Below are 17980 nucleotides of genomic sequence, written 5' to 3' on the forward strand. Positions count from 1 at the left end.
CTCGGTACCCATGCAAATTGAGTAACAGTGATAACAGAGAACAGTGTTTAATAACATCAATGTTATTCATTTATTATTTGATTTGATTTGTTACCTGCAACTCTCAGCAAGGCTACTCATGGCAGGTTACACAACGACCCAGATACAATAAAACCCCATTAAAATAATCCCATAGAATTTTACAGAAAAAAATACAACATGGTGGTAAAAAGATATAAGCCTTTCTTATAATGGAATGATTGTCAGCTGGGGCAACAAGGGAGTACAACAACTGGCCATGCCAATAATGGTGCCGGTGTAGTGGCATGTCTTTCCACTTTAACAACATCAACATTTTAACAGTCCCATGATTGGACAGTTCAGGGTGTTTACTTCATGGGGAGGAGTTCAGGGGGCCCAGTTGATGTTGTTAGTTTCGGTGGACCTCAACCAAATGCCTGGTGGAAGAGATCTCTTTTGCAGGCCCTGCAGAATTGTTCTGTTAGGGCCCTGATCTCCTCTGGGAGCTCATTCCACCAGCTGGGAGCCAGGACAGTGAAAGCTCTGGCCCTGGTTGAAGTTCTTGGAGCCAGGGATCACCAGCCAGTTGGAGGTGGTGGAGCATAAAGCTCTTTGAGGGGTGGAGGCAGAGAGGTGGTCCCTCAGGTACCCTGGGCCCAGACTACATATTGCCTTAAAGGTGATTACCGAAACCTTAAGTCTGATCTAGAATTTGACTGATAATTCTATAATGCAAGTAAAATAGAATTAAAACATTGGTCTAATTTACCATATTCAGACCTATTGTGTGGTTCAGCTTATTTCAGAAGAATTGTGAACTGTGGAACTGGAGATGGTTCCCATTTCTTTCCAATGTGTGTCTAAAACCTGGGTTCATTAGGCAGCACTTAGACGACTGCAATTTGGTTTGATTGGTTAGTTGAGTTCTAGAGAAAGCCTCTGGCTGCTAGGAAATCTCCCCATGTTGCTTCCTGCACTTCTGTGAGAACGAGTGGCCTATTAGAACAGTCTTTTCTGTTCCCTTCCCCTGTCCCAGAATAGGCTTCAACCCAAGGCAAGAGTAGACCTGCGAGGAAAGAATGCCAGATGATAAAGTAATAGATTTATTTTACAAATTCCCTACGTGTTTCTCCATATAGGCCAGCATGGTATTGTGGTTAATAGCAGTTGTCTTTAATCTGGAGAGCTGGGTTTGATTCTCTACTCCCTCATGTGCAGCCACCTGGGGGGCCTTAGGCTAGTCACAGTTTTCTCTGAGATCTGTCAGCCCCACCGGTTCTGGGGAGAAGAAGGGAAGATGATTGTAAGCTGCTTTGAGACTTCTTAGGATAGTAAGGGGGGGAGACTTCTTAGGATAGTAAAGGGGGGGAGACTGTCTACAAGCGATTGGGGGTCCTGGGCGGGAATAGCGTCTCGATTGCGTGGGGGAGGGAGAGGGACACAGACGGACGCTGCTTACACCAGAGGGGGGAAGGGATACCAAACGTCTAGAAAATTGAGCGGGAATAATTGAGCGGGAAGCAAATTAGGGGGAGGGAGAGGATCTCAAACGGTGAAAACCCACCCAAGAAGGGGGAAAGGACATTAAACAACTGTCAGAAATTGAGCGGGAACAAATAGGGCGGGAAGATAATCAAGCGGGAAAATAAAAAAGCTGCAAACAGAAAACGGAGGGGGGGAAGGAAGGGGAGAGGACAGAGAGAGCGAAAAAGAAGATACCAGCCAAACTACCAGCAACGGCGAAAAGAATTAGGCGGGAACATTGTGATATGCACAGAAAAGAGGGGAGGGGGGAAATAAAGGGGAAAAAAGGGGAGAGGGGAAGGGAAAGAAGGGGAAAGGAAGGGAAGAGGGGAAAGAAGGACCAAAAAAGAGGGGAGGGGGGAAAGAAGAGAAAAACAAGGGGGGAGGGAGGAAAGAAGAAAAAAGAGGGAAGAGAGAGACAGGAGAGAAATAAGAAGAGTTCCCTTCACCAACTACCAACCCACACCTAATTGACTCCAAATTAAATTAACATCTCCACCCATCTACCCAACCAAACCAAATTAAATCAACATCACCCATCCCCACCCATCTACCCAACCAAACCGAATTAAATCAACATCCCCACCCAGCCAAAACAATAAATTGCCACCAACAGATCTACTCCAAACCAATACAATCAACTAATCCTGATTGATTTCATACTAAATTAACACTTTGCCCATCCACCCACCATATTCAATCAACTACTATCAATCTATACCAACCCAATACCGAAACCCACCCAAAACAATCAATTCTATAAAAAAAACTAACCCCCACCCCAACAATCCAAACTCTACCCCAACCCACCCAAAACAATTAAATTCCAAAAATCAAGTTACTTGAACCCAGCCGAAGTAATTAATCCAACCAACCTATCAACTTACCCTCCACTTACCAAACAACCCTAACTGTCAACTAACCACCACCCAATCCATAACTTCCAATTGCAACCCAACATGAAATAACACACAGGCCACTCATACACCACACACCCCTGGATTGGGCAATCCTGAGGTACCACAACAGGCGATCGGGACCCACTCCTCCAGGCACCCACAACGATACACACCCTACACCCAGCACATAACTACACACAAGTGGAACTGGGAAGCCCTGAGAGGCTGAAATTAGCAATCAGGGCCAACCTCCCACAGATACACAAACTCACGCACTCAAAGACAGAACTGGGGTTTAACAATCAACCCCAGCCAAACCATAGAACTAAGAATTGAACCAACAGTGTCCATAGAGCTCATAATGCCTAACAAAACTGAGGAAGGAGAAAAAGCAGGGGCCTTGATAGGGTCAGGGATCCCAATAATAAGGGGCAAAGGCAGGGACAGCGGATGGCGGAGATACATCAAACCAAGGGGGCTGAAAACCAACCATACTCGGGCCCCCTCCAGACTCCACCCCATCCCTCGTGACACTAGGGTGGAGGCAAAGGTAAACAACCCGCCTCTGACACTGGTGCTGTGCAACGCCAGGTCAATAAACAACAAAATCTCTACGCTGCAAAACTACTTTGCGGAGCAAAGAGCGGACCTGGCGTGCGTGACAAACCTGGACCAGGGAGGGAGAAACAGTTGCCTTCAAAGACCTAGCCCCTGCTGGGTTCTCTGTCCTCCACCAGTCCTGGACAGCGGGGCGGGGAGGAGGGGTGGCAATCCTAACCCGAGAGGCTTTCTCCTTTAGAACCCTTCCTGCGCCGTCAATACCAGGCATTGAATGTGTTGGCCTCGGATGGGGATCAACCGAGAGCGTGGCCATCTGGCTAGTGTACCGCGCGCCCAATGCACCGCCAGATGCCCTGCCTGCCCTGCTAGAGACGGTGGCGGCCTGGACGCTACAGTTCTCCAGTCTACTAGTCCTGGGGGACTTTAACGTCCATGCTGAGCTATTGTCCTCTAGAACTGGACAGGACCTTGTGTCAATCATGGCAACACTGGGGCTCTCGCAATTTGTTGTTGGCCCCACCCATCAAGCAGGCCACACCCTGGACCTTATTTTTGGCGTAGGTTTGGATGTGGATCTGGTCACAACAACAGCCGTGCCATGGTCAGACCACTATGCTCTAAAGGTTCGGCTAAGGCTCCCAACACCTCCTCAGTTGGGCGCCGAGCAAATTTTAGCTCACCCACGGAGACTTATGGATCCAATAGGATTACTGAATGCTCTGTGGGAACCAATGCCTTCCGGCACTTCTCTCAATGGCCTGGTCAGTGACTGGCATAACAGACTGCCATTGATGAGATAGCTCCCTGACGCCCTCTCTGGCCCCGTCTCAAGCGGGCCACCTGGTACACCGAGGAGCTGAGGAACAGGAACTGAGACGGCTAGAGCGAGTTTGGAGGAAGACTCGTGTCTTGTTTCCCCCCTCCTCTTACTCTGCTCTGCCCGAAGCCACCTCGTTATGAGGCAGGCTAATTCTCCTAACTAAGTGAAAGCCTATGAGATGGCGGTGAAGTCAGTAAAACGCAATTTTTACTCGGCTACCATCGCATCTGCAGACTCACGCCCAGCTCAATTGTTTAAGGTAGTTCGATCCCTCACTGCCCTGATTGAAGGGCAACAAAACAGTAGCCAATTGGACATCAGCTGTGAGGCATTTGCGAGTCGTTTTGCGGACAAAATCTCGACACTCTGCCACAACCTCCCTCCAACCTTAGATACTAAAAATGAACTAGAGGCCCCCTGGCCGTCTTTGGAGAAAACTATGAGTAACTTCAGACGACTCACGCTGACTTAAGTGGACAGGATACTAGCGACAACAAGACCAACTACGTGCCCACTAGATCCTTGCCCATCCTGGCTCTTAAAAACAGCCAACATAAGGATAAAGGGCCCCCTCCAGGAGATAATCAACCTATCTCTCACAACAGGAGAATTCCCGGAGGGTTTGAAAGAGGCTGTGGTACGTCCACTGTTGAAAAAAACATCTCTAAATCCACAAGAGCCTAACAACTACAGGCCCGTCTCGCACTTAGTGTTTCTGGGCAAGATGATAGAAAGGGCAGTCACAAACCAACTGACGGAATACCTGGAAGAAGCTTCGGTCCTAGACTCATCCCTTCCTCCGTCGCCAGTTGGATTGAGGCGGGTTGGCACTGCTGATATTATTAGACCTCTCAGCGGCGTTCAACACAGTCGATCACGAGCTTCTAGCTCGCCGCCTCATCGATGCTGGAATACAAGGGACAGCCCTTCAATGGCTGATCTCCTTCCTCCAGGATTATGGACAGAGGGTTGCAATAGGAGAGAAAACATCAGACCGCCGGCAACTTACTTGTGGAGTCCCACAAGGAGCGGTCCTCTCTCCTATCCTATTCAACATCTTCATGCGCCCTCTCGCACAACTGGTACGGAAGTTTGGGCTGGGTTGCCATCAATATGCAGATGACACCCAGCTCTTCCTCCTGATGGATGGCCGCCCTGACTCTCCCCCAGAAGCATTAGCCAGCTGCCTGGAAGCAGTGATGAGATGGCTCAAGCAGAGTCGTCTGAAGCTCAATCCTTCAAAGACGCAGGTCCTGTGGCTAGGTAGGAAGGGCCCATGCGAGGAAGCGTGCCTGCCTACCCTTTGATGGCGTGCAGCTCTCTACGGCTCACTCCGCCAGGAACCTAGGCGTGATTCTGGACGCCTCCCTCACAATGGAGGCTCAGATCACAAAGGCAGCGCGGCTGGCATTCTACCATCTCCACCAAGCCAAACTACTAGCGCCCTACCTGGCCCCGGAACATCTAGCCACAGTGATCCATGCGACGGTCACCTCTAGACTGGACTTTTGTAACTCACTCTGTGCAGGCCTGCCCTTAGCCCTGACCCGGAAACTACAACTAGTTCAAAATGCAGCAGCCAGTATCCTCACGGCAACACCGTGGAGGTCCCATATCCGGCCTATTCTCCATCAGCTGCAATAGTTACCAGTCGAATTCCGGATCAGACTAAAGGTTCTGGTAATTACCTTCAAGGCCATACGCGGTCAGGGCCCAGTGTACCTGAGGGACCGCCTCCCCGCCTATGCGGGTAAGGCTCCCAACACTTCCTCAGTTGGGCGCCGAGCAAATTTTAGCTCACCCACGGAGACTTATGGATCCAATAGGATTACTGAATGCTCTGTGGGAACCAATACCTCCCGGCACTTCTCTCAATGGCCTGGTCAGTGACTGGCATAACAGACTGCCATTGATGAGATAGCTCCCTGACGCCCTCTCTGGCCCCGTCTCAAGCGGGCCATCCAATCCGCTAAGGATCCCTGGCCCTAAAGAAGTCCGTCTGGTCTCGACTAGGGCCAGGGCATTCTCTGTTCTGGCCCCTACCTGGTGGAACGAGCTCCCAGAGGAGATCAGGGCCCTGACGGAGCTTAAACAGTTCCGCAGGGCCTGCAAAAAGGAGCTCCTCCACCAGGCATTTGGCCGAGACCAGACGTAATCAACAACGACCAAAGGTCACCTGCTCCCCTCCCACCCACCCCCCAGAATTCCATCAATAAGCCACCCCCCTCAGAATCCCATCAATAAGCCCTGGACCTGTTTGTATTACTATATTATTATACAGTTATATTGTACTGTTATTTGGTTACAATTATTAGTTATCAGTTATACATGTTTTACAGTTTTATGTATTCTCTGTTATGATGTAAACCGCCCTGAGCCTCCGGGGAGGGCGGTATATAAGTATGATAGATAAATAAATAAATAAATAAATAAATAAATAATGGGGTATAAAAAACCCTACTTTTCTTCTTCAAGAGGAATGTATAAAAATACAATTTTATATTTAATATCCCATAGTATAATTATTCCAAAATTGTTAAAAACAATATTTAAAAGGCAGGATCAAAATTGTTTACAAAAATAGATACATATTTGTCAGTATTCCATGTAAGATAAACTATGCATTGGACATGTGACCACCATGAAAATATAGAATATCAAGTAAAATACTGACTAGAACAAAACTTGAGTCCAGTAGCACCTTTAAGACCAACAAAGATTTATTCAAGGTATCAGCTTTTGTGTGCAGGCACACTTCCTTAGATAAAATGGAACAAGGATCATGAAAGTGCAGCTATATAGAAAAGGATAAATTAGTGCCCAATTAGTAAACTGTGTCATAGTATCCAAATTATGCCATATTATGCCATATGATAATTCTTTGCTAAAACAGCTAATCGGTCCTTTTGAGTTCTGTTGTAGTTCGCAAAAACAGAGAAATAAAACTGTCCATGTTAGTAATTAATGGCACACACTCCCCCAATTGTGAAAAAACTAGTCTCTTTTAATTAAAAAAAACTCTTGGATTACCACTGCAGTGCCTTTCTGTGTTGTTGGTGACAGGCACAGGGAGGTGTGAGATGCCCTGTGCTTGGAAAGCATTAATGTTCACCCAGGCCTGTTTCCTAGGATGCTTAAAACCTAGCACTGTTCCAGGGACCTGAGCTACTCAGATGATGACTTTCTCTTGAACCATTCAGGTCCAGGAATCACACTTCAAGTCATTCAAAGCATAGAAATGCAGCTGTCAGAACTGATTGCGCAGCTAGTGAAGAATTGTACCAGTGACAACTTTTGTGCCATACTGAGGCTGGTGCTTGAGGGACTGGACATCAGCAATGCTTGGAAACAAAATTCTGAGGTAAGGTTTTTCTGATTTATAATCTCTTATTATGTGAATCAGCAGAAGAGCTAAATAGGAGTCCAGTAGTTCTTTAGAAACCAAAAAGATATTTGGGGTATGAGCTTTCATGAGTCCATCAGATACGTGTATCAGTGAATATCTCATTTATGCCCCAGTTCCATCATATATTTTTCCACATATTTGGGAGGAGACATCAGAATGTAGCTTTGATTTTTACAGATGTGATTTTTAAAAATGAAGATATTAAGCCATCTTCTAAGGTCTTGAGCAGTTGCAGCCTTGCTATCTTGAAGTCCTTTTCTTTTCTTTTCTTGTTTGGAGGGGCGGGTGGGTACTGGATTAATCCTGGGACCATCCATGTACAAAGCATGTGCCCTATTATATAGCCTTTGGCTCTTCCCCAAAGTACTCAAGTGAGGAATCCAAGTGTCCTGTTCTAACTGGATATGCTATGCCATGCCCTGGTATTCTGGTACCAACAATGAAGTGACCAAAAATATGAGCCTTTGCCCCTTCAGAGGCTCCAGTTCGGGATCTTTGGAATATGGGCTGCTGTTGTGAAAGGAGACCTGGCAGTTCCGTGCATTCCTCTTTAGCTTGTTTTAAATCATCATAGATAAAGCTCACTGGGTGACACAGGACCAAGCATTCTCTTTTAGCCTAATTTACCTGACAGAGTTGGGAGTTAGAGACAATACTGGAACATCAACCCCCTTACCACCCTTCTGTGTTTACATCTCCTCTCTCATCAGAAGGATGTTTTAATTTAATTTGTGAACTATTGATTATTTTAATGTGGGAGTTAACAGAGAAATAATGACCCAAATTTTAGTTTCATAGAGTATCTCTTGCTGCTTGTTGAGCCAACAGCTTTTCTGTTGATGGTCATGTTTTTCTAAAAAGATACGTTGACATTAAAAGGTTTTGAAAAGGATGCTCTTATCACACAGACTAGCCTCATCCGATGATTCTTGGTCACAGTGAATAGCTTTATTAGTAAATGTCTGCTGTTGTATAGAAAAAACTAATTCTTTTTTTATTGTAATGATTTTTTTAAATTTTCATAAAGATAGAAATATAGGATGCAACACGAGTTATTGATACAAAAAGCAGTAAATAAAATATAATCATCATTTGAAAATATACGACCCCACATTGACTCCACAGTGATATAAACTTTTGCCCCAAACTCTAAGAGCCATGAGTCTAAGAGCCATCCACATTTCCACTACATTAAAAAAAAAAGGCCTGTTTAGATATACAAAAGAAAAGTTATTATTAATCAACTTACTTGAGAGATCGTAGACCTCACGTTAACTGCTTGATACAATCTAAGAGCTATCCTGGCAGATATTTCTAGGTTTAAGTTAGATGCTTAACATTAAACATTTCTTATAGAACAGTATGAGTTTTGGCCCTGTATCAGTACCCTGATGAAGGGAGAGGAAAGTAGGGCTTTGCCTTAAAGATGTACAAAGAAAAAAAATTACAAAAGGATTTCATAATTTCTCCTTATCCTTAATACAGATACATCTACAAAACCATTTATACTTGACCCATTCTAAGAGCCATCCTGACAGGTATAAGTTGAGAGCTTTGCATTTTCTACAGATCAATATGAGCTTTGGCCCTATAACAATACACCAATAAAAAAAAATAAGGGGGGAAAGCCCCATTTTATATTTCCAACACTAACGATTATATTACCTATATGCCTACTAAGGAAAAGAAACAAGAGAGAAAAAAGGCACTGCTTCCCCTTTTTCATAAAAATAGCAACGTAGGATACAGTATATGTTGTTAATACAGAGAATAATAAGATTTCCAGGTTTAGATTAAATGCTTAACATTAAACATAGAACAATATAAGCTTTCAGTCTTCTATAGCTTCTCCTTATCCTTATTCTGATACATCTACAAAACAATTTATACTTGACCCATTCTAAGAGCCATCCTGACAGGTATATTTTCAGATTTAAGTTGAAATCTTAACATTAAACATTTTCTACAGGTCAGTGTAGGCTTTGGCCCTAGAACAATACACTAATAGAAGAAAGAAAAAATAAGGGGGGAGAACCCCATTTTATATTTCCAACACTAATGATTATATTACCTATATGCCTACAAAGGAAAAGAAACAAGAGAGAAAGAGACACTGCTTCCCCTTTTTCATAAAAATAGAAATATAGAATACAGTATAACATTAAACATAAAACAATATGAGCTTTCGGTCTTCTTAAGGGGGTCTCATCTCGAGGCTTGTTACATCTTGTCGTTCCCGTAGACTTATATTCTGTCCCATTGGCCTTTGACGTAGAAAGTGCAGTTGTACTCTTTCCCGTAGAATATGCATCGATAAATCTTGAGGCCGTTGCACCTCCTGGACTCCAGTATCAATACAATTTTTCCCCCAAAGAGCTCCTTTAAATCGGTTACTTTCACTGCAGATCCATATTTCTTTTGATTGATTTTTGTACACTGTTGCTTTGAGATGGCTGTATGTCTTTTTAAAAAGGGTGTCCTTATCTGGGCTGCAGAACTCCGGCATCCCATTTTCCGTCTCCAGAATTTCAGATTTCTCTTCTACTGTTGGTTTTCCACCTTGTTTAGAGCTGTCATCAGCCACTGTTATTGATCCATCATTCCTGTTAAAGACTTCTTCCTTGGCATCTTGGATCTCCTTGAAGATATGAATTTCAGATTTCTCTTCTGCTGTTGGTTTTCCACCTTGTTTAAAGCAGTCATCAGCCACTGTTATCGATCCATCATTCCTATTGGAGACTTCTTCCTTGCCATCTTGGATCTCCTTGGAGATATTTTTGACCAATCCATCTATAAATACTTTGAAATCTTGGGTTTGTATCTCTATTAGATGAGCCAATCTTTTTAACATAGACATGTTTTTGACTTTAAAAAAAAACGGCCTCAAACAATTTTACAAGTGGCCAGTAGAGGTCCTCTGTTTTATCATCTGGCATGACACGTATTGAAGTCAGTTAAGGCAGATATTCTCGTGCTGGCACAGAGTTCTCGTGAGATCTTCCCATTCACAGCTCTTATCTCTTATCTCCGAAAAACAAAACAATTACAATAAGAGCTTTTGCCAATTAATTCGAGTTGATTTGAGTCCTTCTTCTGCTTAGTTAGGAGAATTAGCCTGCCTCATAACGAGGTGGCTTCGGGCAGAGCAGAGTAAGAGGAGGGGGGAAACAAAGGGCTTTGATGCAGGAAGAGAGACGGAGAAAAAAAAACAATGAGAGGTACTTGCAGTAAATGATGTTTTGGAACTCAGCCGATGTCCTCCCCTCAGTTCAAAACATTCATTTGTGGTAAATCATCGTGTAGGGTTGAAGCAGATACTTTAAGATTAAAGAAAGAAAAGAAAGTCCGAGATAGAAAATGGCAGTCGTCCTCTGGACCTGGAATGCTGACAGCCTATAATCCAGGGAGATATACTCCCTAAAGGATTGGAGACGGCCCCAAGAACTTCCTGGGTAGAAAGGTGAGGTGGGGTTTGCGTACCCCTCCTCTTTTCTGCCAATTGCTTGCGCAATTGACCCCTGTCAGGCTTCAGAGATAGCAGAGCAGATGCCCTGCCACCCTCTCAGGACGACATCTTTAGCCACACCCCAGAAAAAACTAATTCTGATAAGGATTCTGTCATGAAATGGGTAAAAGAATTGCTGGACTCAAAAGCTTATCTATTTGCAACACTGTGTATAAAGTAAAGCTTTTAACACAGGCCTTGTGCTATCTTTTCCCTTTCCAGTCCCATCTTGTATCATTGAATGGAGGGTGGAAATCAGATAATCTTCCCTGGCCAGACAGTTTTGGGACCAACCAAATGTTAGGCATGGGTCAATAATTATCTTTTTTTGCTCTAAACATCGTATTTTTTTCTTTTGTTCTATTCTAAATGAAAACCATCAGGCAAGAGGAAATATTGCAGAACAACTTTAAGTTAGTGGTAGCAGAGTCAAAGGTAGTAATAATTTTATTTTTATAGCCTGGTTGGCTAAGGGCAGGTGTTTCACTCCCCCCTCCCCCGCTTTCTACGTGGGGGAAACAAAATGGACAATTGAAATGACTGCCAAACATTTCAGTAACTGAGTTTTCGCCCTCCCACTTCAAATCAAGAGGCAGCCCAACTAATTGATGAAATGGCTGCCAAACATCTCTGCAGTCTCTTTTGCTTCTAAGTGGGGAGAAGTGAAACAGACTGGCCTGAACCAGTCAGTGTTTCACGGCTTTTGGTTTGGTTCAGGGGTCTAGTTTGGGAACACCCTGGACCGAACTTTGGTACACTTACAACAAAGTAAGTATGATGGTCTTACTTGTCTGTGAATGCATAAATCAGTTAGCTTCTCTAATTCTGTACCTGCTTCAAAAAGATTATCAGAATCAATGACATAACCAGATTATCTGTCCTTCCCTCTGCAATTTTAATGAATTCCCTACCATTAAAAATGAACAGTATCCTTTTTCAATTATTGTATTGCTTTGTTTTCTGCAGCAAGTACTGTCAGCTGTTACTCTAGTTAAACTGCTACTTGGCTGCCCTTTAAGTGGAGAGAAAGAGAAAGCTTTCTGGCTTTCAAGTCCACAGTTAATCACCGCTTTAGTTGTAAGTATTACTACAATCTAGACCAGCGGTCAGCAACCTTTTTCAAGTTGCGGACCGCTGCGAAGGGGTAGGGGGGGAGGGCGACCCGGGACCCCGCACATGTGCGGCAGCCCCCATGCAAACGAGCATGTGCGGAACTGCTGTGCATATGAGCTTGCACCCAGCGGGGGCACAAACACACATGCATGAAACTGCTGCGTGTGCGCATTTGTGGCCCCGACGGGCGCAAATGCACATGTGTGGCAGGTCCACACATGTGTGTTTGCGCCGCTGGCGTGCCGGTGGCCGCGCTTCCCTCTCCCCACCCCCATCCCGCAGCAAGAAGCTTGCCAGGCTGCAAGCTAATCAGCCACTTCGGCGGCCGATTTGCTTGCGGCCTGGCGAGCTTCTCGCTGGGTGGTGGGGGCCGGGAGAGGGAGCTGCGGCCTGATGCCGAGGCCTCCGTGGCCTGACACCAGGCCACAGCCCAGGGGTCGGGGACCTCTGATCTAGGCCATATTGATGCGGAGCTACTGTTGCAGTTGATTCTGTTTGCCTTGCACATATGCACTATTATTTAAGTTACCGCATGAAGAGGGTAGTCACGTTGTTCTGTGCACTGTTTTGTTTAAATGATGTTGGATTTGCACCCAACACTAGTGCATGCAGCCACTCATGATATTAAAAATCAATAGTGATAGGTGGTTCTGGTAGAGAAAGATAGCCTTGTTGTTTTGGGCTTGGTTTGGAAGACAAATTGGGTGACCTTTCTTCCACTGGATTTTCATTATGAGGGAGCACATAGTCAGCAATGGCAAAAAAAAAGGTGAAAACTATTCAAAAACCAGTGTGGGAGTATGGCCAGTTGAATCACCACTCCCATCACAGACAGTATACAGCCATAGGGGTGGGCACAATCCAAAATTCAGCCTGTACTCGAGCCAGTTCAGAGTTCACAAACTGATGTTCAGAGAAGGCACCGTCCCTAACATTTCCTGGACTTGTGTCTGGTTTGGCTGTTCAGAGCAAGCCATTTAAACTTGACAGCTGAGCTACCGGGGGTCAGCCATCAGCTGTTAGGTTTAAATAGCCGACTGGCAGTATTAATCCTCTCTGTTTTGTTCTTCCCCTCCCCTTTGAAGCAGGGGGGAGCAAAACTGATGTTCCTGGGCATTCTCCCCCTGTTCTCAAAAGGTAGCAGGGAAGTCCCTTCCAAGGTCATTCTTGTTCTCTTTCTCCTGCTGGCAGGAGCTGCTGCGAACTCCAAACCACTTTTTTGGGGAACATCCCCATCCCTGTGGCAGCCATGCCAAACACATTCCAAATAGCAATAACAATAGCAATAGATACATTTTCTGGAAAGTGTTGCAGTTTCTCAGGTATAGACTGTAATTCATGTTTTTCTGGGAGGGGAAAATGCAGTTTCATTGTAGTAGATGTGCAGCCTTAAGACGTCTACGGAGTTCTTGCCCCTTGTCTGTCTTTGGGTAGCCTAATGTAGAAATATATAGAGTTTACAAGTCATATCTGAGATGTGGTATTAAACATAGGTCTTCTGAATTAATTAACCTGAGGTGTGTTGGATATGCATTTACAGGCATTACTGCATTTGTACAGCATATATTTTGGGTAGCCCTGTTTTCATTGTTTGATATCATGCACACCATCTTTCCCCCCTACCTGTGTCTTCCGGGTTAGATGCAGGCCCAAGAGGCTTCTGAAGACCACACAATGATCCCCACCCTCATTGTGCCTATCCTGGATGCAGCAGCCATCCTCCTGAGGCAAGGAGAAGGGATTCTCTCCAATCCTCATCATGTCAGCCTCGTGTTCAGCATTCTCCTGACTGTCCCTCTTGACCATTTAAAAACAGAAGACTATTACAGCGTCTTCTTGGGAATTCATGAAGTGCTTTTTTCCATACTGCAGTGCCACCCTAAGGTAATTAATTCACCGTTCTTTCTTTTTGTTCTGGCCTGGTGGTTCTGAAGTGGTCCGCAAAGCAGTACCAGTAGGTAGCCGGAATTAGATCCCATGCTTTGTATGTCATGGCACCCAAGGACTGATCTCCAGCAAAGACATTTTTACATCAGGATGAGAAGGGCATCTCTCAAGTTGTACTTTCATTAATAGAGCTCTTAAAGCTGGGTTTGTGCATCATGCTTTTAAAAAAATGCACTTGTGTAATGGGCAGTCATATCTAATTTTGAAGTGCTGGCTGCCCTGGTTTCTGACACTTCAGAGCTTTCATTCTGAGGATGCTGAATTCTGTGTCCCTTAGCTGTCTTAAAGCTCAGACCACTGTCACTTCATCTCATTATTCCTATGACACATCCTCAGTTTCCACGTTCCTCTGAAAGTACTTCTGTGTGAGCAAACAAATAGGCATCTGGCCAATCCATACTGGCTTGATAATGCAGAACCAAGAAAATGGGAATACCTGTTTCGCATCCATAAATATGCTTTCATACCTTCTTTGGTTTGATAGTGAAAGCATTTTTTGGTAAAGAGAAAGCAATGCAGATGTGTGATGATGAAAATAAATATTGAAAAATGAGTTTTTGGGGCTTGATTAGCATTCTATAGCATCTGGAATGTTATTTCTGCTTTACACAATACTGCTAGACTCAGTTCCATTGCCTTTAATATTTGCAGGGCTTTTATGATGGGCTACTATAGATTCTAGCTGTCCCACATTTCCTTCCCCTGCTTTGGCTTGGAACTTTCTTGGGTTCTTGTCCTGTTGCTTTTTGTGGAAACCTTCTGGAAGAGTGACATAGGAGTAATAAATATTTATTCTGGAAGTCTTTGGATAGTGGTATGTTATTTTTAGACCTGCAGTTTGAATCCACTCTATTATGGGCTTTGGATTTTGACATTTTAAAATATGATCTGCATTTTATTGTAAACTGGAGAGCCAGTTTGGTGTAGTGGTTAGGAGTGCGGACTTCTAATCCGGCATGCCGGGTTCGATTCTGCGCTCCCCCACATGCATCCAGCTGGGTGACCTTGGGCTCGCCACAGCACTGATAAAACTGTTCTGACCGAGCAGTGATATCAGGGCTCTCTCAGCCTCACCCACCCCACGGGGTGTCTGTTGTGGGGAGAGGAATGGGAAGGCGACTGTAAGCCGCTTTGAGCCTCCTTCGGGTAGGGAAAAGCGGCATATAAGAACCAACTCTTCTCTTCTAAACTGTTTTATACGTTTCTAAAGTGAGTATACATTTTCTAGATGAAAAAATATGACATATTTTGAAAGATTTTGAACATATAAATTTGGGATTTGGGATATCACACCAGATATACTTTAACATTCACAGCTCTAATCTTAAGCATGTCAAAATGTTGCAGTGTCCTATTTAATTAATTGCTTTGCAGGTGATGCTAAAAGCTGCTCCATCTTTCCTGTGCGGCTTCCATAAATTGGTGGCTTCTGTTATGCATGAAGGAAGACAGAAAGGAGATGGAGGTCTGAGATTTATTGCTTTGTTTCCTTTTCTTATCTTGGCCTACATAAAATATGTTTGCATAATAGGGGCAAGTTATATGTAGCAGAATTTCAAACTTAGTTCTTTAGTTACTTTGTTGCTTATTGAATTAGTTTTCGTTATAGAAATCTGAAAGGAGCAGTTTTATCACCATAGGCCAACTGCTGCAGTGCCCTGCCCATTCCCCCTTCCCAACTACGCACATGTAAATATTTACACAGAGGCTTGTTCTTTCCACCTGTTATTCATATTCATGTTCATATTCATATTTATATTTATATCCTGCCCTCCCCTGAGGCTCAGGGCAGTTTACATAAAATGTAGAAAATTGTACATGGAACTTAGTGTTAATAACAACAATAATTTTAACATTAAAACTATAACAGAGGTAACAGACTATAACAATCTAGTCTAGAGCAGAACGCATGAGTGGATTTCTGGGAGGGAGGGAGCAGGGGCCCTGTAGATGTTGTTGGTTTGCTAAGTCTCAACCAAATGTCTGGTGGAAGAACTCCCTTTTGCAGAAGCCTCAATTTAGAATTATTTCCTGTGTGTGACTTAGAGGGGCAGCTGCTCTTAGAAGTGCATATTGAAAGAAGATGGTATAGCCTCAGTGACAGGGCACCTTCTCCAATTTGCCACAGGAAGGCTTAGAAGGCATGGAGATAGCAGGCAACCTAAGCAAGTGAATAATGGCTTCAGTCAGGATGTGGTTTTGGAGAGCAGGAGCTGGCTAAGACACAGACCACAGAGGAGTGGACGATAGAGGTAGCACAGAGATCCAGTTGTATGGAAGGGGGAGCTTAAAGGGAGCAGGAATAGGAAGAAGAAGAAAGCAAGCCTGCCAGGAGGATAAAGAAGCCAAAGAGAGGGAGAAGAGTGGAGATTCAGGTGTAGATGTGGGTTAGAGTATTGTAGCTCATCTCCCATGTATTGCATTGTAATCCTGAGGTGGGTGAAGCTAACCACATCTTCAGGTGCTTGGATTAACCAATTTCTAATAAGTGACCTTTACAAGAAATCCCAATGTATGTGTACATATTTAAATCGCATTTTTTAAACTTCTTTTTCTAAGGGATGACTGATGAATTGGCAGTTATACTTAAGTGTGCCCAGCTGGTAGAACGGATGTATAGTTACATTGCTGCAAAAACAGAAGAATTCACTGTTTTTTCTGCCTTTATTGTGAGCCAGTATGTGACTGAACTGCAGAAGGTAATTAATGGCTATTTATTCTAAAGATATACATAATTGTACTAAATATAAAAAGATATTTGCTTCCAATTGTGTAGATGTTAGAATTTGTACACCTATATCTTCCATGCCTTAGAGATACCCAGTTCAGTGATAGTTGAGCTGCTGCAAATCTATGTCTGCTTAGGAACAAGCTTGAAATCTGTAGGACTTATAAGAGAAGAAGAAGAGTTGGTTCTTATATGCCGCTTTTCCCTACCCAAAGGAGGCTGAAACATTCGCCTTCCCTTTCCTCTCCCCATAACAGACACCCTGTGAGGTGGGTGAGGCTGAGAGAGCCCTGATATCACTGCTCAGTCAGAACAGTTTTATCAGTGCTGTGGCGAGCCCAAGGTCACCCAGCTGGTTGCATGTGGGGGAGCGTGGAATCAAACCCGGATCACCAAGTCCTCGCTCCTAACCACTACACCAAGCTGGCTATACAGGTACAGACCACCTAGTTTTACAGAAGATCAAAGAGAGAAGGAGGAGGTGATTGGTTTTTATAATCTGATTTTCACTACCCAGAGTTCTTATCTTCTTTTCCCACTTACGTTTGCACCACTGAGCAAATATCATCCCTGATGCTGTCTGTTAGCTCTGATGATCTGGATAATTGTCGCTCTCATTTATAGAGAGCAAGCTTGCAGCACTCTCCGGGTAAAACATGAATGCAGAAGAACCTGAAAATATATTGTATATTGTTTGTTATTTTTATCCCACTCCTCTTCCCAAAGGGAACAGAGCAGCTTACATAATTTTTCTCTCCTCAATTGCATCCTCACAACAACCCTGTGAGGTAGGTTCAGCTGAGAATGTGTCACTGGCTCAAGGTCACCCAGCATGTTTCTATGGCAAAGAGGGGATTCAGACTTGGATCTCCAAGATTCTATTTCAGTACTCCCACCTGCTACAGCTTGATGGCACTTAAGACTTGGTGAAAATGTCAGCTCCTGAACTATGGCTACTTAACCAGCTGACATTTTCACTCCAGTATGGCCAAGGTTTCCATTCCTCTAGGTCTTTATGCACAGCTGCTGCTCTATCCCATTTGAGCCAGTTTGGTGTGGTGGTTAAGAGTGGCAGCCTTTAATCTGGAGAACTGGGTTTGATTTCCCACTCCGCCTCCACACGTAGCCAGCTAGGGGACCTTGGACTAGTCACAGTCCTCTCTGGGCTCTCTCAGCCTCACCTGCCTCACAGGGTGTCTTTTGTGGGGAGGGGAAGGATAGACAATTGTTAGCCACTCTGAGACTCCTTCAGGGTAGTCAGCTCTTCTCTATTAGCTTTATATTGTGATTCAAGGCAGCATGCAGTAATAGTTAAAAATAATAGTTAAAAATAATTTACATTTAAAACTAGAATAAAATTGCAAATCCCAAAGCTCTCCCTCCCTTTCCCTGCTATTTAAATCTCAAAGCCCAGGCAAAGAAAGCAAGCTTTGCAACACATTGGCCAATTATGCGCAGGGGGGTGAGGTGGTGAGTG

At 44.2% G+C, this 17980-nt stretch overlaps 1 protein-coding gene across 4 annotated transcripts in view; it reads left to right on the forward strand.

The window, feature by feature from the left end:
- URB2 (URB2 ribosome biogenesis homolog) overlaps positions 1 to 17980 on the forward strand; it is a 29435-nt gene that overhangs the window by 8214 nt on the left and 3241 nt on the right. For 3 of the 4 annotated variants that reach the window (XM_077346437.1, XM_077346443.1, XM_077346436.1), the window contains exons 5-9: positions 7005 to 7165; positions 11682 to 11792; positions 13470 to 13712; positions 15150 to 15240; positions 16335 to 16474. In XM_077346437.1, the coding sequence (XP_077202552.1) occupies positions 7005 to 7165; positions 11682 to 11792; positions 13470 to 13712; positions 15150 to 15240; positions 16335 to 16474 (746 nt within the window). Of the gene's footprint in view, positions 1 to 7004; positions 7166 to 9778; positions 11660 to 11681; positions 11793 to 13469; positions 13713 to 15149; positions 15241 to 16334; positions 16475 to 17980 lie in introns of those variants that run through there. The other variant, XM_077346448.1, reaches the window with a different exon arrangement.

The sequence above is a fragment of the Paroedura picta genome, chromosome 1 (assembly GCF_049243985.1).
Source record: "Paroedura picta isolate Pp20150507F chromosome 1, Ppicta_v3.0, whole genome shotgun sequence".
NCBI classification, from domain to species: domain Eukaryota; kingdom Metazoa; phylum Chordata; class Lepidosauria; order Squamata; family Gekkonidae; genus Paroedura; species Paroedura picta.